This window comes from Halichoeres trimaculatus, unplaced genomic scaffold (assembly GCF_033239565.1).
Source record: "Halichoeres trimaculatus isolate MK-OKI-2021-1 unplaced genomic scaffold, fHalTri1.1 fHalTri1_scaffold_19, whole genome shotgun sequence".
Lineage (NCBI taxonomy): Eukaryota > Metazoa > Chordata > Actinopteri > Labriformes > Labridae > Halichoeres > Halichoeres trimaculatus.
The window spans coordinates 8,200,316-8,224,256 of record NW_027437197.1 but is presented as its reverse complement, the minus strand read 5'-3'; the positions used below and the strand labels follow the sequence as shown (position 1 = coordinate 8,224,256).

The 23,941-nt window shown below is 41.3% G+C and overlaps 1 protein-coding gene across 1 annotated transcript in view; it reads right to left on the bottom strand.

The window, feature by feature from the left end:
• The window catches only part of gli2a (GLI family zinc finger 2a), an 84,903-nt gene that overhangs the window by 11,818 nt on the left and 49,144 nt on the right, over positions 1-23,941 (bottom strand). Inside the window, exons 4-7 of the mRNA XM_074695005.1 lie at positions 16,499-16,704; positions 12,270-12,482; positions 2,354-2,555; positions 1,866-2,064 (exon numbers count right to left, since the gene is read on the bottom strand). Of these exons, the coding sequence (XP_074551106.1) occupies positions 1,866-2,064; positions 2,354-2,555; positions 12,270-12,482; positions 16,499-16,704 (820 nt within the window). The remainder of the gene's footprint in view (positions 1-1,865; positions 2,065-2,353; positions 2,556-12,269; positions 12,483-16,498; positions 16,705-23,941) is intronic.

Genomic DNA, 23,941 nt, shown 5'->3' with positions numbered 1-23,941 from the left:
ACCCCAGGGAACAGCTCAGACACCTCACGATTGTTTTTGGCTCAATAGCCTGCTGTGAAGAGATTTAAGGAGTCCTTGTTGCAGCAGGCACTCCGGCCCGTAAGTCAGACTGGGACCCGCCGCCGAGACTAAACAGTTTAGACTGCTTTATGTTCGCCAAAGCCACAAGGAAATATGAAAGAAGAGGAGTTATTACCCAGGGCGCAGTGGAGGAGGGGCTTTGATCTGCAAACTGATTCTTAAGACGTCAAAAAGACACACAAGGCCTTTAAAAGCTTTAATAGAGATGGAAAGAAAAGAGAAATGAAAATTCAAAGCAGCTCATGAGTTACTGTGTATGTGTGTGTATATTAGGGTTCACTGGAGGAGGTCCAATATTAGAGGGGGGTCCTTTAATCCCACCCAGACGTTACGCTAGAGTTCAGCATTTCTGGGGGCCTCGATGATTCATTCGACTGGCTGAGACCCAAATTGGAAATGTGGTTCTGATCACTGCTGAAATGCAGCTGTGTTAGTAAATTGGGGTGTGTCTCATTCTTTTGAATGTGAGTGTATACCATACAGGAGGGAAAGACTGAGACACTTCTGCAGTTTGTCAGCAGACGCTGTGCTGAAACATTACTGATAGCAGTCCTGAGTTATTCACTGAAGGGGAGTTTACATTACTAATACAATGTGCTGATAAGAAAAGACTGCAGAAAGAGAGAAAGGTGAAAATTTGAGCTTGAGTGGAGTCAGATCTGTTTCTCTGCAATAAATTCTGCTTGAAAGAAGTTCAAGAGTGGCAATTGGAGATCATTTTTAAAACCCATCAGGGTGCCAAAAGAAAAATGAACACTAACAGCCTTGACTGTAATATTTTCAAAGATACAAGACTTGATTTACAAAGGTTGCATTTAAAAGGCTGTGAGGAGTTTGAAAGTGATGCTTAATCGTAATCCACGCTTTAAAATGAGATTATCAGCGCCAATATTGCTGGTTACAGGTTATTTCAAATTGCTACTTCTTAGCTTCCAGTTTGGGTCGTCCAGGACTGGATTGATCTACGGCACGTCTAGGTCTCTATGACAACACCACGCTGGCTGACAAAGAGAAGAGATCTGTGTTTTTCTCTTCTTGAAACAATTTCTGTGATTAATTTTGTAGTAATGGTGGACACTGGAGCCTAACTGCCAGACAGAAAAAGGACAGAAGAGCAGAAGAAAGCTAAATGGGAGAGGCTAATTAGCCTTTAGCTCGAGCTGTATCACTCGATAACACAGGGGCTAAACTGTTTGTGATAATGTTGATTCCAACCCACAGTCAGCAGTTATTCTGCAGTGGTCTGTTCAAACTTGAGAGTCTATCAATAAAATGAAGAGTGAGGTTACGTTAGCTCTGATTGGTAGATGACTGGCAGGACATAGCTAACCAGGATTTACTAATGTTACACATTACGGACATGTTTTAAAGCACCCGGCTGTCAGCTGCGCTAAATATAAACGGCTAATAAACCACATAAAAATTGACAGTGTTTACTTGTTGTCAAGTTAGCCTCCAGATACGTCGGAGCACCAGGCTGATGATGTTGCTAACATATAGCCAGCTACAACAAACGTTTGCTTGATGTCAAGTTTTAAATGGTAGCTTTGTGTTACTGTACTGATAAGTCCCTTACCCCAGCGCTTTGTATCCAGTAAAAAGTTGTCTTGAACAAAGAAAACTTGTTTTGATTCGATCCCCATTTAATTCCAAAACAAACACGCCTCACTAAAAGTAATTTATCGCAGTGTGCCAAGACTCCGGACCACAAGGTGGCGAGGGAGTATAATTAAAACACATCCTCCTCATAGCATCTTTAAGGTTGAGAAACCTCCCATTCTTACCTGGTTAGCCTCAGAGTTGGAGCTGTTGTGAGATGCTGACATCGCGGAGGCAGTGAGAGGGTGTTGGCGAGCTGAGAAAGAAGACGCTGATGGTTGAATCAGAGGAGGTGTGTGGCCGAAGGCGTTGAGGCTCCTCTGTTGGGACAACAGCTGCTGGTAGGCCACAGGGTTGATGGGATGAGGGAAGCTAAAAGAGGGGCTGATGAGAGGGAAACGGCGGCCATTACAACATGGAAAACATCATTTAGTTTCATTATTTTTAGAGACAAGGCCTACATTTGAATTATATTAGTATGAATTTTAACATACATTAATCAAACTTTCTTTTTTTCAAATAAGACTCTATAATTTTATCCAACCTGCCTTTTTTTCTAGCATGCTTTTAGGGGACATGATTTCCTAAACAAGCAGCAACATTCAATGCTTGAAGATGAAACCAAAGGGTAAAATGCTGCCACTTGTCCACTTGACCCTGGCTGTTGAAATACCTGATTCCTCCGACTGAAAGGTGCCCATAGGAGCTGCTAGCAGCTGAGCTGGAGCGAGAGTTGTTGATGTACGCCACCAGGGAGTTTGGTGAGGTACGGATCATGGTCTGCAGGTCTATGCTGGCATCTGACAGCGGGGAGATGGACAGCGCTCTCTTCCTGCTCAGCCGGGGCGTCAAACGTGGGCTGGAAAACCGTGAAACTGGACAAAGAGACACAAAACAGAGTCATAAGTATAGGTGTCAGCCATTTTGGTGCAGCTACATCCAAAACTGGAGCATCCTTATGCTAATATCTGAATTTAAAAACGCAGAGTTACAACTTTTCAGATGCTGAAATTAACCAAACAACATATGTTAATCCCTCAAGCTTTTATCATATTTTCTGTTTGTTTTCCTGGACAATGTGACTATAGCAGAGGTCATGGCCATGCTAAGCTACACTATATCTCCTGCATCTCTCCCTGACACACACACACACACACACGGCTCCCCTATTTAACATTCACATCCTCTTATGCATAATGAATCGCCTCCAATCATTCTCAGTAATTACCCCGATAGTAATCTCTTTCAGACCGCTGTTCTTGGGCAAGTTAAATGGAGGCAATTTAAACAAATTGATCTCAGAATACCATTAGAAAAGAAAAAGAACAAGGCTGCCTCTTAAAGGTAGGGTTCACGGCCTCCTGCTAGACTTGATTGCCGCACGTTTTTCTTATTCAAGAAGTAGGAGAACACTCGTAAATGGTCGGGGAGACTACTTTCCCATGAACTTGAAGGAGCGGCAATCTTTGTTTTCTCCAATGCACTTATTGTCCAACATTTCTGTGTATTTACTCATTTTAGATGACTACAGCATGGGGCTGCCATTGAGGTGGTTACTTTTATGAGCTTGAAAATACCAAAGTAGATAAACTTAAAACTCTAATTCCTAGAGTGGCCACTAGGAGCAAGTTAATTCCCATTATGTGTCGTGTGAAAACTTCAAAGCAGTATTTAACATGTTTATTGTTTAAAAGAAACCCCATTAGCTGCCACCAAGGTAGGGATGGGTACCTTTCATTTTTGAAATGATACGGTATCAATGTCTGGTACCTGGCAATCCATACCGGTACTCAATGGCACCAATTTTTGGTGCTTTTTTGTATTTATGTGGTGAAAAATATCAATTAGTTTAATAATAAAGTATTTATTTTTTTCAATTGAACATATTTATTCTTCAGTACATAACCTTGCAATGCTGCGTTCATGTCCAGCATGGAAAATTGCCTACTCTTCCACTCCCTCACAGTCACAAGGATTGGTTTAGGTACCTTAACATGGTACCTTTTGATTCGGATGAATTCGGATGGTACCTATTAAAATACCTAATTCGGTACCCATCCCTACACCAAGGGGATAAGCTAATCTTCCCTGGTTCCACAACACAGAACATTACACAATGCACATGATAGTAACAACTTACATAACTCATAATGCAGATCTTAAGTCTTAAAACAAAGACATCATAACAACGAGCATCAGAAAATTGTGAGATTGGTTTTTATTTTATTATTTTTTGTTTTTATACATATATAAAACCAAGTCATTCCATAGCATGACCAACATGACGAAGGATACTATCAACATATAAACATTTCTTTCCTGCAATTTTTGATTGAGAAAGAAAAAGGAACATTGTGAAATTTTGCTGACCACCAGTTGTCAGTAAGAGTAACAAACTTTATAAATCAAAGTGAACAAGGGGTATCAAGAAAGAAGATGAGGGCTACTGGAAAAAGAATAAAATGAATAAAAATATATTTAAAAAATTAGAGTTCTGACTTAAATCTCAGAATTCTGGCATAATTCTTAGAATTCTTACTTTTTATCTAAAATAAATATATAAATAAATAAAAAATAAAAAAATGGATGATTTTTTTTAGTCAGTGGCCCTAAACCTCTTCCACAGAATTCTGACTTTAATCTCAGACTTCCCACTTTTTTCTTCAGAAAATTAGCAAGTAAAAAAAAATGGAACTATCTTTTTTATTTCTTTTTTTTTTTAATCCAGATGCCTTTATCCTCCTCTGTAGGGTATGGCTCTGCCAGCCACAGTCATTCTATTGCAGATCTCTGTCCAAGAAACTGTTTTTTGTTTTTATTGGATGCAGCCTTTGCAATTTGAAAATCACATTACATCATTATGTGATATCAGTTTCTATCAATTTATTGTTCAGGCCTATATCAGAATCCAATTTCTACCAAAGGACGCAGTAGTCAAGTAAACAAATGTGACAACTGTGGTCACTTGTGGCTCTAATAAACCAAGTGTGGTTGAAATCCCAAGCTCCGGGCTTTAAAGAGGCGGTGTACAAAACAAAGTGGTGTCTTCACAGCGGCTATGTCCACTATTTTTACGATCCTTCCTCCCACTACCACAGAGACAGAGACAAATCACTTTCTTGCGACCAACAGGTGCTGCCTCTCAGTGTGTGGGGACACAGAGCAGAGCTGGCATGTGTGTCTTTGCACATACTATGTAATTAGGTCATAGAACAGACATCAACAGAGGCGCGAGAGGCAGGAAACTCATAATAAGCCCATCACAAGTCACCTAAGCACATGCACAGTGCCTTTAAACACATGCACACACATTTTCTGCATGTCACCTCCGCTGCTGTCAATACTCGGCCAATCACCAACTCTTGGCTGGTGGAGCTCATGGCCCCTTGAGACAAATGAATCCAGGCACCGCCATAATCACCAGGCCAGACCTAGAGCCATAAACCGGGGTCTTACTTCCAAAACTATTACGTTTGGAGGTGGCGACTCGTAAAAGCAGAGGCATATGCACTCACTTAAAAGGCTCCAAAGATTTTCAGACAGCAGACAACGGCGGTTAGACGCTTTGAAACAAAAGTGGTGGAGATGACAGGAACACGAGTGAAAAGCTTGCAAAAAACAACACAGCCCACTGGAATGTGCCTCTTTAGAGACAATACATAAATATTTAATCTCTGGTTTGTTTCACAGAACAATACAGGCAAAGTAAAAGAGAAACTGGATTCACTTGAGAACATGAAGTAGATCATAAGGGGTAAAGAGTTTATTCTGATAAACTGTGCTTTGCTCCAAAAGAGCTGCCGGGATTTGTTGTTTTTGCTATGAGGTGAGCTTTCTGCCTTGCCAACAGATTTAATGGGAGATAAGTGAATTAATATTCCCCTTTATAAAACAGGAAACAGGCCTCACAGCCTGGTGGCCTGGTAGGCTGGCGCCTGCCTCCTTCTGGGCGCTGTGCCCAAAAAAACGCCCTCTTTGACTTCAAACCACCGCACAATCTATACATCAAGCTCTGCTCAGAGCAATTCATTACACCTTGAGGAAAGAGGCCTAGAGGTTCATGGTACTAGACCTTTAGAAGCTGAGCAAATTTAGTTAAACTCTGGGTTTTAATAGATGTCACTGGTCTAACCTAATTTTACCTGGAACAAATTTCACACAACGTGCTTACACACCTCTCACCACTCGGTAAAGGCGTGTTTTATGGACGGCGGTTAATTGAAAGGGTGAGCAAGTTCCGGCAGGGAGTGAGAAAACAGATGTTGCGCAGACTGTGGCGGTGCAGCAAATGTGGTAATACGGCATGTGTGCAAATGTGTACACATGTATGTGATTGTGTGTCTGCATCGAAGGCACGGCGTAATTGTGGGATCTGGATTTATATAGAGAGTCATAATTACAGGGGCTTCAGTGCCCGTCAATACTGTACAGACAAAAAAAACATATCAAAAGTAATGGGTTGCCTGTGCTGTTTTAATCTTTGTGGAAAATGAAAACACAGTAATTGGAGGGTTGTGCTTATCCCCCAGACGCAGCTATAGCTCTCTGTGTCATCCTGACCTGGGGCACATGGAGGGTCATTATCAGGCTCTGCAGAAAACTATATGTTGACTTTTCTGCCACGGTAGCGGTTCTAAGCTTGGGTTGTGGCTTTGCATTGAGAAAAATAAAAAGTTCTTATCATCTTTTTTTTTTTTTACGAAACAACCACACTTTTAGAGGAAGATTAAAAAAAAGTTGCAAGGAAGGAAGTTTTTGAATCTGCTTCTCGGGAAATTTAGTAGGTCTATTCTTGGGATTTGGTTCTGTTACGACTTTTGAGGTGCCGATTCAATTTGACATATGACCCTTCATTATTTATGATTTTTGCGATTTTAAATTTGCTTTTTTAACACCAGACCATGTGAAAAAGTTAAGTGACAATAATTTTTACAGACTTTATCAGGAGTAGAGATGCACCGGAAATTTTGGCCAATACTGATATCCAATATTAATATTGCTATTGATAACCAATATTTACCGATATCAATATTTGTTAAAAAAAAGAAATTTGAAAACCATGCAAATTGAATTTTTCAATATCTCCCTTTATTTTCAAACTCATATTCCTTGTCCACTCTTCTTAGGTAGTTTTGGTGTTTACATAGTCATAGAAAACAATATTATTTGGGCCTTGAAAGATCGTTTAAGATGCTCTAAAAATGGCTGGCAGCTAATGAGTAAATATCTGTCCACTTTTACACATTGGTTGATGTCGATATGTTAAAAAAATGGTCAACATACTGATATTGATATTGATGCTGATATATCGTATATCCCTAATAAGGGGCCATATTTTCCCATAAAATGCACGTCACGTGAGTCGGAGAGAAACATTTCACCCTCTGCTGGAGAAAAGTGGTAACGTTCTTCCAATCCAGTTTATGAACAAAGACTGAAATAAAGAATTTAAATTTGAAAAAAAAAAAAAAAAAAGAATTTTTGACAAAGAATCCTGATTTTGATATGGTTGAAAAAAAATCCAAATACATCGATTTTCGTTTTTTTTCTCCAACCCCATGATTTTAGTGGTCTCTTATTCTCATGTCTAGTTTCAAAATGAATGCCTTCATAATTTTTGTCAAAACGATGTTGTCTTGTGACTCTAGGTTCCAGTTTCTTATTCTGAAATCCCAATCCTTAAATACTCAAGGGAAAATAAAACACACTATATTAAAAAACTTTACCTCAATGGACAATCTCTGGCTGGCTCACTGTGACCTTGCCACCATGATAAACAAGATCTGCACCCTCTGTAACCCACCCTCCACACTGCAGCTTGCGTTAGTGCCAGTGGCTCCAGGCCTCCACACTTTCAGCCAGTGTAACCCCCCACCCAAGCCAGCCAGAGTGTGAAAATGTTTATTTTCCATGCTAAATCTCACTAATGCTAACACTGAGAATTTTATTAGTGAGTGGACTTACGCTGAGTCCTCTATGAGCCCCCAGTGTCAGGCCCAAAGCCACCGTTGTGTTTGCCAGTGTGTTTATGCGCACACTTCCACCCATGTGCTCATGAAAAAACATATAGTTAAGTGTTTGTGTATGAAGTCTGAGGGGACCAGTCTGCTCTGAACCCCACGCTCCCCACCACCACATCAGTACACAAATCTATCAGCCTCACCCCCTCCACTCCTTCAACACTAAAATCTTTTTCCTGGGATGGCAGACATTTACTTTGGCTGCTGCTTTTGTCGTGGGAGCTTCAGCGTTTTCCAACGGACTCTGCTCTGATATTTCTCTGCCCACCCAGCCCTTCCATACCTGCTCCCTCACAAACAAACAGACATCTGAATGCCTCCCAGTGTGAGATATAAAATGAAATGTGACCTTATTCACAGGAACAGAATGTCTTCCCTTTTCTTAGAATTAGTGTTTTTTTTGTCTGATGTCTTCCACGATTAAGAGACCAGCTGACTGAAGCAACATATTTTACTTAAGTTTGCTTTTTAAACTAGTGCTGTGAGGTGATTAAAAAAAAAAAATCTAATTAATTACAGGATTTGTAATTAATCTGATTAATCGGGGACATTACAGAATTGTAATGTATGACCAGTCAAATGAATACATGAAGAAGAGAAGATTTGTAAAACCACATTTTTTTCAACTGGCAAATATTATGGTGTCCATGTTTGCCTCCATTGACATTTATAGACACCAATTTGATTACAACCATTAATCGCGTCTATAGAAGTAAATTGTGTTTTTCAGCAGGGGGAGGCGGGGTCTGGTGGAGCTGGTGTTAATCAAAATCATGCTTGTTAACAAATGTGGGTGAGAGCAATGTGCTCTTTGGATGAGAGCTCAGCATGGATATGAGGAGAAGATGTCAGAAAAGTTCAGGCAGCTCACGCTCAAACTGAAGATGTGTCTTGGTAGTTCAGAGAGAAAGAACGGCGAGATCGCGAGAAAAAGACGATGGAGATTATGGAGAGGATCAAAAGATGGCGCATCCAAGATAAGTGTGATCAAAAAAAGTATGTTTTGTCTTTTTTTTTTATCTAAAACGGGAAGAGGGACATAAAAGAAGAGAGTCCACTCTTCTAAGGTAGTTTTGGTGTTTACATAGTCATAGAAAAAAATATTATTTGGATCTTGAAAGATCGTTGAAGATACTCTGAAAATGGCCGGCAGCCAATGAGTTGATTGCGTTAATTTTATATAACGCGTAATTAATTAACGGGTTAAAGTGACAGCCCTACTTTAAATACATGATTTCCAGGAAGTACTTTTCATAGAACTTAAAGTGTTTCTTCTGCTTATTGGTGTCTACTTCTTGCATTGGGTCTAAAGTCATTCATTCATTGACTCCTTTTATTTTGAGGTGAACTGACCCTGAGGAAACTCTAAGACTATGTTTGACTAGCAACACCAAGAGTGATTATTTCAAACTACATTGATGCAAAATTTCCCCTTTGTTCCTCATATCAAGGAAACAAGTGCCTGAGTTCAAGCGCCAGCCTTGAGATTTAATCAACCGTCCGTCATAAAGTGTAAAAACAAAACAGTGAGACTTGCAGCCGCAGCCAAGAAACCTTTACCAACACTTGAGCTAACATCTTTTCCACCAGCACACTTTTGCACAGCAGCACTCAGTGTTTCATGCCTCAATAGTAAACCTTGCATTTCACTTATGTGGAGAGAAAACAGAGGAAGGAGCAGGAGGCGGCTGGTGTGAGAAGCTTTAGTAAGGGTTCACTGAGGGCTTCCAGTTTTTGCGGTGGGTCTCCTGAATATTAGTGCATAAATTGATTTTTAATACGGTTTATCTGCACTGCTCTCCAAAACTAACTGCATGGGATGAAGCGCATATTTGCCATCTCTGCCACTCCTCCTCTGGCAGTAAATGAGGCTTTTGATTCAGGTCGAGGCTGCCCGCGATGACCATTAGCTGGCTGCCTCGGTCAATACAGGCCCTGTGTCTGGAGGCCGCAATGGAAGGGCCTCCAGACTGGCAGAGTGGCCCAAAAACCTGACCACATCACTACCAGGATTTGTAGAACTGTGAATAAAAGCTGCTGGGATGGTGGCAGTAAGTGTGGAGGTTGTGAAGGAGAAGGCAGAGGGGGCAGGGGGAGGTGGGGAGGGGGTTGTGGCTATTTGAGCAAACAGCGTCTGCTAACAAGTGTGGGCACGGCAGCACACGGCGGTCACTGAGGTGGTTGGAGGTAGAGGAGGAAAAAAGGGGGGAGAGAAAGAGGTGGTCTGCAGTTTTTGCAAGGCTCCTAAACCCTTCATCACCCCTCCCCACCTTTAACTTCTTTATTTGACTTGATGATTGGGACAATTTTAATGATTAACTCTTTAAACTCTGCCCCCCCCCAAAAAAAGTGCCCTATCTATTAATTCGGGCAGGATATACTATTCTCACGATACAATTTTTGGGGTGTCGATTCGATTTAAATTGCAATTCTTACAACAACATTCTTACATTTTTTATGATTTTTTATTTGCTTTTTAACACCAGACAATGTTAAAAAGTTAACTGATGATGATGATGATGTCTACATCAGGAGTCATGTTTTCCCATAAAATGCAAATTACGTGAGTCGGAGAGAAACATTTCACCCCCTGCTGGAGAAAAGTGGTATCTTTTTCCAATCCAGTTTATAAACAAAGACTGAAATTAAGAATATGAATAAAAAAAAAGATTTTTTGACAAAGAATCCCAATTTTTGTCAGAGAAAAAAATCCTAATACATCCATTTTCTATTTTTTCTTCCATCCCTTGATTTTAATGTTGTTGTCATTTTTTGTCAGCATCTTCAAATGCTTCATATCCAAATAATCAGTAATACTTCTTTAAAATGTGTATTTTAATAAACAAAATGAAAGATACAGTATTTATAAATTGCTTTCATGCTTGATTTAGATTAGTGATTCCCAAACTGTGGGTCACGCCACCCTGGTGGGCCGCAGAGTTATTATAAGTGGGCCTCCAAATCATTTCCAAAATGATGTGATTTTTGTGGGGGTGTAATTTTAAAGAAATAAAATTTAGAAAAAGAATAATGTTAAATCTCAGATAGAGATACTTAAAAAAATGTTCAAACATTATTTTCTTTTCTTTATTTTGTTTTGTTTTGTTTTCCTTCAAGTTTCAGACATGTGACAAGCAAATGAGCGATAGGAACTTTTCTTGCTTTTGGTCCGATCACTTTGCAACAGGACCACATTAAAGTATTAAGTTCATCCCTTATGTTCAATGTGCAATTAAATAAATTTCAAAAAGTGCTCTGAGAATTCATGGCCTCTATATTTATGGGGTCGTAGGTGGGCCAGTTAGAAAAGGTTGGGAACCAAAGGGTTTCACTATCAAGCAATCCTACATCTGACTCTGTTTTTCTTCTACACGTGTGTAAAGAAGCTGCTCTAAGTGTCATCCTGCGAGCCTGGAGAGCGTGACACTGCAGCAGTGAGAGTAGTCGGGCAGTGTTTTTTTTCTGGGTGGGTGGTTGGACAGGATGAAAGACAGAGTGTGGGCTCCAGGAGCGGAGCGGGCGTCACTGCCAAGGAGCGTATTTGATTATCAGCCATCGAAAAGGCTGACTTTCACGGACACTTTTCCACTCTGTGCGCTTTCTGTTCCCCATTCATGAGGGCTGAAGGTTTCTTGGATGCTGAAATCAAACGTCTGTTCTGGTGCCTGACCGTCATCTTGATAGAGGGTGGCGGGTTTTAACTGGCATGAGGAACAGGCTGGTCTCTGTGAGTTTGTGTGCAAACACGTGTACGAGTTTGTGAGCATTTGCTGCCTATTTGCCTGGCTGTTAAATTGTGTGTGTGTCAGTGTCAGTGTGTGTGTGTGTTTAGATGCCTCATCCTAGTCATTAAACAGACTGCACATGCAGCCCACTGAGTTAATCCGTGCAGCCTGACACACAAAGTTCTCAGGGTAACGCTCCTCTAACCTCACAGGCTAAAATCTCTTCTATGTTGCCCATTTATGGCAACCTGGGCTTTTATTTTGTAGGATGTATCCCATAATAACAGTACACCTGAAACACCACCAGAATGAGAGACTCCAGAGTAACATGTGTTTTTACGATCTCTTTTCCTCAGGGCTTTTTCGTGTTTATGCACCCTAAACCCGGAGCTAACCATGGCCCCAATGCTACGTGTAAGTCTAAAAGGCTCCACAGGCTTTGATGTGGGGAATTCTGCCATGAAAAAACCTCCAGAGGAAGAAGAAAAGGATGGTATCAACATGCCTGGTGCTGAGAACAAAGGGCAGCATGGCTATTAAGTCTGGCCGCTCATCTTGTAGAAAGGATGAAAGACATGCGTGAGCCTTTGTTTTCCTGGATGGAAGTCTGATTTTTGTGACATTTGGACAAAATATTACTCCACAAAACCTTTATTACAGGTTCTAATTTTAAACTGGGTTAAGTTATAAAACGTCGAAATAGGCCCAGCTCCAGGTCTAGGAATGTGAATCTCTCTGCAGAACAATGACTGGAGCTCAAACTCAAGGATCCAGATAAGCATAATCTGCTGAAACAACATTTAGATCTATTTCTGTCAAAGGAAAGCAGATGTTTTCTCCTCACCATCCACGGGGCTGATATAATCTGGTAGATGAGCTGCAGCTGCAGCAGCTGCTGCTGCGGCCGCCGCCGCCGCTCCGCTCTGCATCAGGAGGTCGCCATAAGGGCTCCTCTGGCTGGCACTGGCCATCAGGTGGTAGTACTCTGAGGGGTTGGCTCCTGGAGGTGGAGGGGGGAGGCTGAACAGGGCACGGTCCTTCAGGTGCTCGTGGGTCACTGCAGGGGGTGAAAAAGTGGAAAAACAACATCAGTGTGTGCTCGTCATGATTCAGTTTTTCAGAATTACATTTTCAGACAATTGATATTATAGATCTTGTTCTTGGATCATGAAGACGAGTAGAAAGGTTACAAGAAGGACTAAACAAGACGAGTGCCCTGCTTTAGATTTGAAGATTTGTGCATGCCTGCATGCTTGCCTCGGGGCATGAGGCATTCGATAAAAGATGTCTGATGTCTTTGAGGCTTGCCGGGCTGAGGGGATATATCTCCAGGGAGTAAAGGAAATAGAGGAGAAGGAGGAGCTGGGAAGGAGGGGGCATTGGAGGGGGCTATAGAGAACAGGAATACCACATTCCTGCAGATCTTTGGTGTTGTGTGCGTAGTCAGTTTGACAGGCTGAAGACATATACAGAGGGCAGGTGCACAAACACACACTCACATAATGCTGACAAGGCTTGAAATGCTGCATGTGCAAATGTAATATTGATGTTAGCAGGTAAAGACACATTTAAAAAGACCAGGAGTTGTAGGAACAAGGGGTGAGATGGATTGTTCTTTAACTGCATCTTCCTGTGACTGCCCCCCCTGCCTCCCAGTGTGTTGGATGTGTAGGGGGCACAGGGGTGTGGGCCAAAGCTGGAGTGCTATGCAGGCTGATGGAAACAGAGGGGGAAGTGGGGCAGGGACCAAAATTGGAGAAAACTGCATCTGCAGAGCAAAACTCCAGCCTAGTGTTACACACAGACACAAGCACACACTAAAAACACAAAAAGTTCTGGATCCATCAGAACCTATTAGGCCACGGCTGCAGTAACAGAGCACAGGCAGTGTGTTTGTGCTCCAGCGGCAGCAACCGGGGGATATTCTTTTGGTTTCTCCATGGCTGCCAGATCACGTTACTACCTCCGCAGAATAGTTTTTTGAGTCTGAGAGTGTTTGTGCTTGTGTGACCTCACTTCTGAATACAGAGAGATGAGAAACAGCAGATCCAGATCCACCAGGCCCAGAAAACTTAGGCAAGCAGTGTGGCAGGATTTTGGATTATGAGCTCTTTTGTGACCAGCAAAAGCAGAATTCTCTTTAGCAAAAAGTAGCATAGTTTCAATGTTGTGGAAGCTATTTTTGTTTTCTAGGCTGATTTTTTTTCAATAAGTGTAAGATTCACAATCAAGCAGAGTAGAAGAGGAAAAATTTCTTGAATGATTTTAGCCACATGCTTAGACTAGAGGCAAATGATTCAAATACTTAATATCCTTTCAAACCATATTTTGTCTATGATACACAGGCAGTCTTCAAAAGGATAGTTCAATGTTTTGGAAACAAAGAAGTCTGATATCCTGTGTGATCTAACAAAAATGTACAATGTTAAAAGGACTCATAAGGTGATCATGTAGGGTCTAGTGACATTTCTGGGACTCCGTTCTTCCCCCATCTCGCTTGCTGACTAGTGGTAGGAAAAAAAAACAATGTAAAGTCAGGATATTCTGTTTCACTATTTAAAATTGTGAATTTTTGGTTTAGAAATCTTTTTTTTCTTCCAAATTTAAGTCCTTCACTTAAGTCTTTGTTTTTAAGCTGGGTTGGAAACAAGTTGAGATGTCAGATCCTCTGAATAAATCCTAAAAACTGACTCACATGTGATGTTTATTTTTTTAGGAAAATATGGCTCCAGATATAGTCTGTAGACATCATCATTCAACTTTTTCACTTGGTCTGGTGTTCAAGAAGTTAACTTAAAATCTTAAAAATCTGAAATATCAAAGAATCCCAATTTGTATCGAATCGGCATCCCAAGAATTGCCCCACTGTCTCCCAAATGTGCTGGAGAGAATGCTCTGATTGAAGGATAAAAATGAATCAAAAATTGAGGGAACGCTTCAGTTTCTACAAAATCCCCAGATTCATCCTTCATGCAGAAATTGTCAAACCAAACCATGCAACAGTTTAAGCAATTTTTGAACATTTAGTCAAAGATGTTGCACATTATGAGCACTAAATACTCCTGCAATTAATCTTCAGACACATGGCTGCCCATGAGGGGCATAACATTATTAGCAGGCCTTTCTTTGGCCTTGAAAACACTGGGTAAAATAATCTTTGCACAATTAACTGGATGACATTTTAATTGTGGTCACTTCAGTCAATAAGTTAGCATTACACCCAGCATCATGATAATTATCTAGTCTCAAAAAAAAAACAACCTTCAACACATGCCTGGCACCCAGGTATCCCTATCAGAGGTTTACACATGCTCCACTGCTTCCACAGACTTTATTTATGCTCTGCAGCGCTGCACAGCACTGTTTATTTGGAGCCATACTTCCCTGCCACCTTATCAGCGACAGCATCTCTTCAGCGTTGCTTATGCTGAAAGGTGGTAAGGCGTTAAATGCTGGCTGAGTGTCCTGGAGCTCCTCACCTCTGCAGTCTGTTGTTTAAATGAGGGAAATGCAGATTGGGGGAGTGTGAGTCTGGGCTAATTCCTGTGGTTCTGCCCAGACGTTTGTACAAATGTGCAGGAGAGCTGCACTGCAACAGAGCATATACCCCTGAATCCCCAGCATACACTTACACTCAAAAACACTAAAATGTTTGACGACAGACCTGCTTCAGTGCCTTCTATAAGGGAACATATAAAATGCAACAGTAATTATCACCCCTGGTAAAATAATCAGCTGTGTAAACTGAAGTGTGTGTGTGCAGTGAGCTGCAGCCAAGCAGACAGAGTTGGTTTATAGAGAGCAGGAAACATAAATTCTAAACCTGCTCAACTCTAATCTCACATCCTTTATGCTAACTGGTGAGAGCAGCTGCGAAATATTCCACGTCGCAGTTTATCCATCATATTGTGTACTTTACTCACATCATTAGCAGGCTGAGGCTGAGAGTTTCCATCTTGTAGATGCCTGATGATGTTCATAACCTAAGCTAACAGGTATGAGAGTGTTTATGGATGAACATATGTGGCTGCTTTATTTTTAGAGTGAGACACATTAAGCTTCAATGTAAGCACAAGTTAATCACAGCAGCTGAAAAGTATTTGCATGAGTTTTTTTTTTTTTGACCAGTGCTTGCCAGTCGAGTGTGGGTTACACACATGTAGTTTTAAAATTTACAGCAAAAATCTGTGTTTCTTGGTTAAACAAGACTTATATTTGTAGGGTGAGACAAACTTTGTAAGCTGTTTTGTGTTACTCAGCAACTTGATGTTTAAAGGGGGTGTGAGGAGTTTGAAAGTGATCTCAGAAAAGGCTCACTTCTAGAGACATGCTATATGCTGATATATATTTCTCTGCTAAAATGATTTCTGTGATTAATTTTGTAATGATGGTGGACACAGGAGCCTAACTGTCAGACAGAAAAAGGACAGAAGAGCAGAGGGAAGCTAAACGGGAAAGTGATACAGCCCGAGCTAAAGGCTAATTAGCCTTTAGCTTGGGCTGTATCACTCAACAACACAGGAGCTGAACTGTTTGTGCTAATGTTCATTCCAACCCACAGTCAACAGTTATTCTGCAGTGGTCTGTTCAAACCTGAGAGTCTATCAATAAAATGAGGAGTGAGGTTACGTTAGCTCTGCTTGGTGAATGACTGGAAGGACATAACTAACCAAGATTCGCTAACGTTACACATTACAGACTTGTTTTAGAGCACCAAGCCGACAGCTGTGCTAAATATAAACAGCCACGAAACTACATACAAGATGATAGTGTTTACTTGTTGTCACGTTAGCCAGATACGTCGGAGCACCAGGCTGCCGATAGCACTACATTTAGCCAGCAACTACAATATTTGCTTAATGTCATGTTTCAAACTGTAGCTCTACGTAACTGTACTAATAAATACCTTACCATGGCGCGTTGTAACCAGTAATAAGTTGTCTTGAACAAAGAAAATTTGTTTCCACCAGATCTCACTAAAAATGATTTACAACAGTGTGCGAAGACTCGGGGCCACAATTCAAACAGATCCTCCTCATAGCATCTTTAACATTAAACAAGAAATGATCTCACCTTCTGCAGGGCTCAGTCCTCGTGCCGCTGAGATCATGGAAAGTGTGGGGCTGCTGTGGACCGAGCGAAGGTAGTGCTCCATGTGGGGGCTGACATACGGATGTGGAGGGCTGAACGGCGATTCACCTGTGCCGGGCGCTGCATGAGGGGATAAACGGATCATGGAGATGTCTGAGATGACTGGGCTGCCTGTCAGTCCTGGAGGTCTGTGAAGAAACAGTAAAGAAGAGATTAAACAAATGATGTGATGAAGAAGGAAGAGATATAAGCAAAGGAGGATGAGGGTGATAGGTAAAGACAAAGATGACAGTTGAAGGAGGAAAGGAGCTGGTGTGTGTTCGTTTCATTGCCTGTATTGTGCTGTTATCATCCTGAGTGATCTCCATTGGTATGTTCATAGACAAGCCTTAACATCTGTTATTCCTCTAATGTGTCTGCAGTCTCAATCCACTTACACCCTTTCCCCTCCACAATTCAACAGCTAATGCAAAATAATCCTCTTTTGTTAACCTTCTCCTATTAAGCCCAGGAGCTACAGACAAGTCCAGACTAAGGGCTTTCCACTGGAAGGACAGGATGAGTATGTTCTGTCTGTTTGGGTGGGCAAACTACAGGGTCCCTCACATCAGGTATTGCAATTTGTCTGATAAAAGAGCAGTGTAGCCGTCCACAGAGGTCTCGTCAGAAGTTCTCCAACATCCTGGTGGTCACATCAGGCTGAGCGGTGGTAAATTTGTCATTCGCGGCAGGTAATTGGCAGCTCTTCTTGCAGAAACACAGACATGAGAGTGTTGTAATTCTCAAAAACCCTGAGGGGCTGAGCAACAGATAAAAATGTCTGCTGGCCGCTGGCAGTAGTGGAAGCCTTTGAAGGGGCACTTGTCTGTGTGTGTCGACGTTCTTCAGTTTTGATAAGTGGTGGTAGCTGCCTTAGTGGGCTGTCAGAGCACAGTGGAAACCCAGCCATCGGGAACACGATAAGGCTGGAGGAACGAAAGAGTACTTTAAGTCATAACTTTGGTCTGCTTGAACTGACAGGTTGCTTACATAGACCAATAAAACATCAAACTGTCTAGTTTTAAAACATATGAAGCCAATGAGGAGCTGCCTTTCTATTGGCCGGCAGTGGAAATTCTACTGGTCACAAAAAGTTGGAGATACAAGCTAAAAAAGTTAGGGTGAAACTGTAAAGGAAGAGGCGCCCTCCTCTCACCAGGAATAGTCAGACTAATGATTCACTGTTATACTGTCAGTGAGGCTTGGGAGGGTCTTGCACAGAAGGTCTGAGTAACTTCTGACTAAGCCCTCACTATTTTAAGTCTCTTGTGAAATAGATTTCAGATTCAAGGTCACTTCTCTGTCCAAATTGATAAATTATTTTTGTCATTGCTCATATTTAGTTAAGATACGACAACTCAAAAACTCAAACTCAAGAAAAAATTGACATCTTATCAAGTGTTTTTGTCTTATTTTCAGTAGAAAATGCCTTTTTAGACTTAATATGAGCCACATTCACCTGACTAGTCCAGAAAAATGTCTTAATTCAAGTTATTTAAACACAAAAATGAGGTCTGAATTGCTTGTAGCAAGTAAAAAATATCTGCCAATGGAAAGAGAGAAAAGTTTCTTGTATTAAGACATTATTCCAATTTTAAGCAAATTTTCAAGCAAATATATCTTATAATTGGCAGATTTTTTTCTGACTTATTACAAGCAATTCAGACCTAATTTTTGTCTTTAAATAACTTGAAACAAGACATTTTTCTGGACTTGTCAGGTGAATGTGGCTCATATCAAGTATAACTAGGGATTGGTACCTTTCACATATGGTACCGATGCCCGGTACCTGGCAATCAGTACTGGTACTAAAAGGTACCAATTTTCTGTACTTTTTTGTGTTTATGTGCTAAAAATATCATTTTCTCTTAATAAACAAATTTTTCAATTTAACATATTTATTCTCCAGTACATAACCTTGCAATGTTGTGTTCATGTCCAGTATGGAAAATCACCTACTCTTCCAACTCCCTCACAGTCACAAGGATGCATTTAGGTACCAAAACATGGTACCTTTTGATTTTACGTGAATCGGTACTCGGTACTTTTGACAGAATTCAGTTGGTACCTATAAAAGTACCTAAATTCGGTACCCATCCCTAAGTAAAACAAGACAATTTGTACTCAAAATAAGACAAAACACTTGTTAAGATTTATTTTTTTTTTTTGGAGTGTGGCGTGGGACTGATCTAGTTTTCATGTGTTGTCAGCACTGTCGCGCTTTACGGCTGCTGTAAATCAAACCACATTGCAAAAATGTCCGCTGTGTGGGACGACTTCTCTTTGGAAAGCAATGATAGTAAAACAGCGTCTTGCAACATTTGGAAACTAAGTGTTCCTCGAGGAGGTACCAACAGGGCTCACTGTAATACAACAAATATGATTCGTCATTTACAACGAATCACTGAGAACAGGATTTATCAGAGAAAGGTATTGGATCAGAATCATCAAAACATAGCGGGAAAAAATCAGATTGGAGGTAAAAAAATCTGTATTGAGACATCCCTTGCTATGACTATATAATGAGTACTGGAAAATTAAGAAGACAAGAAAAGCTCTGTAAGTACAAGACCATTCAACAAAGATTACAAGCAGCTCAGTCGCATAATCACAACAATGTTATTGTTGAAAGCATTACTCAAATGTCAAAAAATAACAACTATAAAATATTACCGACTTTTAAGAGTTCTGTATCAAACATCTAAGCAGCCTCGTAGCCCCTGTGAACACATGAGTGTTTATATTGGTGGTTTTTATTCTTGGCAGCACTAACTGCATGCTGGGTAAACAGCTGATAGAGAAGGATGTAAGTAAAGGCCAATCTTGTGATGCCTGCATCAATAGTAGAGGAAAATTGTTCATTATTATGTCTAAATATTTTCATAAAAAGTTAGTTTTTCAGTCCAAAATTATTCCTTCCAACTTGTATTGTTTGAATTTTTTCCTTGATTAGAAAAATATCATTCTATATGTTTTGGCTAAATCAAAATAATGTTATATAATAAAAATGTTCATGTATTGCTCACTTTGTGGACAGAGTACAAACCAAACAAACGTCTAATATTAATCTCTTTAAGATCAGACAATGGCCAGATTCTTATCAAAGGGTGTCAAACCATTTGACTCAGATGGAGTGAGTGTGGCTGCTGCAGGTTGTAGTTTCTGGCTGATGCTGTGAAAGCTGGGCCCTGAGACCTCGCCTGCACGCTTGGCAGATCTTCTCCCCCCTCATCCTCCCCCCGGAGTTTCCCTGCTCAGTCTCTCATTCACCATCTCTGTGCGGACGCCAACCTGCGCCCGGCTCGGCCCTGCCCATCTCAGCTTGAGCCAACCAACCCAGAGCCTCGGCCCTCGCTCCATTTCCAGTAAGGGCCTGCAGACTGCCGGCCTTGTCTGCGGGCCAACTTACTGCCGTCTCGTCCCCGACAAACAGCCATAAAGAGCTCTCTGTTCTGGGCAGGAGGGGAGAAATGAGAAGAAACAGACGCTCCATACACAAAAACACGCTTCCCTCCGCCTGCCTCTGAGCAGTCTACGGAGAGTTTGGCAGCGCTAACTCAAATTAGTGTTGGGGTGTTTTACTGATGAACTACCTGGGTAAGCTGGCACTGGTGCAAAGTCTATTTCTTATCAGATCATCACAGAGACCTTAACCTTACATTTCCAGCATTGAGCTTAAGCCTTCATTCATAATTCAATATTGAAGGTTTTCTGAACAGAAGGATTATTAGAAACACCTGCTGAATGTAGTGCATGACTCTGCATCATAGATTTGAAAGCAGATCACAATTGGTACCAGATTTTATTGAAGTTTCATGGAAACATTTCTGAATATCATAGTTTAAACTTGACAAATGGAGGATCATACTGAGCACGCAACACAGGAGTTTTTTGCCCTTGAAGGCCACTGTAGCTTCAGGGATTTCACCAAAAGCAAATACATAACAAAAGCAAACAAAAATACACCTAAAAATCTAAGTAGATGTATTTATACAGCGGTAAAGGAGAGTTTGATGGAGATTTCTAAAACTGTATGTTTCTTCCAGATAAAGACATGTTCAGTCTTTGCAGTCCACAAATTTAGATATGCATCCTTTAGGTCATGCCAAAATGAAAAAACAATCGAAAGGTACCATGTTTAGGTACCTTAATGCATCCTTGTGACTGTGAGGGAGTGGAAGAGTAGGCAATTTTCCATGCTGGACATGAACACAGCATTGCAAGGTTATATATTGAAGAATAAATATGTTAAATAGAAAAAAATAGAGATTTTATAACTAATCAAATAATTATTTTTTACTATATGAACACAAAAAAGTGCCCAAAATAGGAACCATTGAGTACCGGTACCTATTGCCAGGTACCCAGCATTGGTACCGTATCGCTTCAAATGTGAAAGGCTCCCATTCCTACAATGAGGCAATAGCTGCAGTTGCATAATGAGGGTAAAAATTTCTCTTAATTGGAAATATCTCAGCTTATCTACTGCTAGCTACTCCTTATTACAACAAATTATTCTAATTATTATCTGGCAGCAGCTGGGGGAGGTTATGAGGATAAATATACTGCATCCTGGGAGGCACAGAGGTTAACCATTGCTTGCCTGACCCCTTTAAAGCCCGCCCATAGCGCCGGGTGTGTCTCAATCCACAAAGGATAGTTATTTTTTTTCTTGGCCAATAACAAACCAGCATGTCGACACACATCACTGTAGCTGCAGTAAATCACTCAAACAGCTAAGAGCCTATACGAGTCCTTGATAATAAGCTGAAATTTACTGCCATTGCCTGTCAGGAGGCTGCAAATAACAGTCTGGTCTGGCAGGTACCATTATTGAAGCCGTGTCGATCCACCCTCCTTCTGACAAGATGTTACTTGAAGTCTGTGTGTTTTCCTTCACTCACAGCGGCTGAAGGCGAAGCTCCCGGAGGCCTCAGAGCTCACTGAAGCAGTAGCTGCCATTTAAAGAAGCTTCCATCATACCTGAGCAGTATGGGTGGCTGCACCGATGGAAACGGACCACTCTGCAGATCTAAATCTATTATTACTGCAACATAAAAGCTCCAATAACGGGAATTAATGGAAAAGTAGGGCTGCATACATGGATAGAGAACCACTGTGAGTTAGTAGACGACATATTTTGAACGAGGTAATTGCTGTTTGTCTCTGTGTCCTGTACTGTGTGATTACACGCTCTCTGTTGTTCCATTGTTAAAACTCTGCTGTGAGAAAAAGTGATTTGGACATGGTACAGCTTGTCTAACAGATGAGTAAACCCTATGAGTAAGTGCATACCAGAGTGCAAGTACATTAGAATGATGATGGAGGCCGATTAAAGGAGAAATGTGATCTCTTCTTAAGTTTGCGGAAAGCCCACTCAAACAAACAAACCATCAAATGGTTGAAACAAGACAAAATATTTGATTTATAAAAAAAGCTGACCTTGTTATTAAATGTGAGGGATTTCGTTTGCTTATAAACAGTTTTAGCTTTGATATACAGAGTTGAAATAATCATAGACCATGTATAAGAGGCAGCATACATGGGGTGACGAAGAAATCAGACTGTAGGGAATACGAAGACAGTAAATCTTTCAACTTTTGACAAAGGGGCCGTTTACACGACAAGAGTTTTAGGGTGAAATGCAAAAGTTTTGTTGCGTTTGGCTTGGCGTTTACACAGAGACCTACTGCTGACTGTCTTTATACAAAATGTGCATCTGTTGCTTCCCTGCTGCACTTAGTACTCCCCAATACACCAGATAATCGACCCAACTCTACTTTAGTGGAAGTCTATCAAAAGCGTCTTCTGGACAAGATAGTTATATCGCCAACTAGAGGCCTGGCATGCTTACTACAGGGCTTTCAGTCCCTCAGCATTCCCATGGAAACGCAGATTTTTTTTCACTGCATTTTAGCGTTTTCAGATGAAATGCTGTTGTGTACAGGGGCCTAAAATACTTTGTAAGGAAAATAGGGATGGGTACCGAATTAGGTACTTGTAAAGGTACTGACCGAATTCTGCCAGAAGTAACGAGTACAGATTCACGTAAAATCAAAAGGCACCATGACTGAGTGAAAGAGTAGGCAATTTTCCATGCTGGACATGAACACACCATTGCAAGGTTATATATTGAAGGATAAATATGTTGAATAGAAAATATTATGTACTTTATTATAAATCAAATTATTATTTTTTACCACATAAACACAAGAAAGTTCCGAAAATTGGTACCGTTGAGTACCGGTACCGATTGCCAGGTTCCGGGCATAAGTACCATATTGTTTCCAATGTCAAAGGTACCCATCTCTAAAGGAAAATAATCCATTTTTGTAACAGAGCAGAAAAATTCACAATCCCCAGTGAGTCAAAGTTAGATCTTTCCACAGCTCTACGATGCTCCCTGTGTTCTCTGTTTTCAAGGTGAAGTGTTATAGCCACGCTCGAACTCCGAGTTCCCTCCTCTGCCTCTCTGCCCTCCTGTCTGACCAACAAGTCAGAATTTGCCTCTACGGCATTTTCCCTACTGGCTCAGGGTGGGATGAATTATGATGTGACACACTCCTTTCTGTACTTCTGGGCAGCCAAGGCGATCAAGATAAATCACCGCGCTGCCCCACATGGGACGTGCTCAAATCCTGCCTTGGTTGTTTTTGGGGCCCTGATCAGGATGCGGAGGATTTGGACACAACTTGATACTGTACTCCCTGAGAAGCGAGGACTGTGTACAAAGGAGGGGCCCGCTGGAGCTGTGTCAGACGACGGGATAATACACTTAAATGAGGCGGGATTATACAGAGGGTAATTATCCATTATTCGGCTCCCAAGCTGTCACATACCATTTAGTCTTTTTTTGAGTTCAGGAAAATTTCGTTGAGACCGTGTGATAAACCGTGACAATTTGAGGCTATTGATTTGCAACTCTTCAGACCTTTGATGGATGGGTCCCTTGTCTTTTCAGCAGCACATTCCTGGCTGTAACTCAGGGGAGCATCCAAATTCAGACTTCAGCCGTGACGATGAGGCGAGCTGGAGCCAGCATAAGATAACAACATGTCAGTCAAAACCACTGACAACCAGTCGTCAGGCTTTAACATCACCCCCCCCCCCCCCCCCCCCCCCCCCCTTTTACCTCCAGCCCTTGTCCTCCCATTTTAACCAAACCAAAACAATGAAAGCAAAAAACAACATCAATCCAAATGGCTGATGGGTAAACTGTATTTAATCAACACATTCCGCTCTGTGGGGCTGTGGGCCTTGAACAGGCTGATTGCCTGGCGAGCTGGACCACATCTGTTTGTGCACAGGGGCGGTGTACACCACAGCTCTGCCACACAAAAACCTTGGGCATATTTCAACTTTTCAGTGCTGCAATTTGCCCCCCGA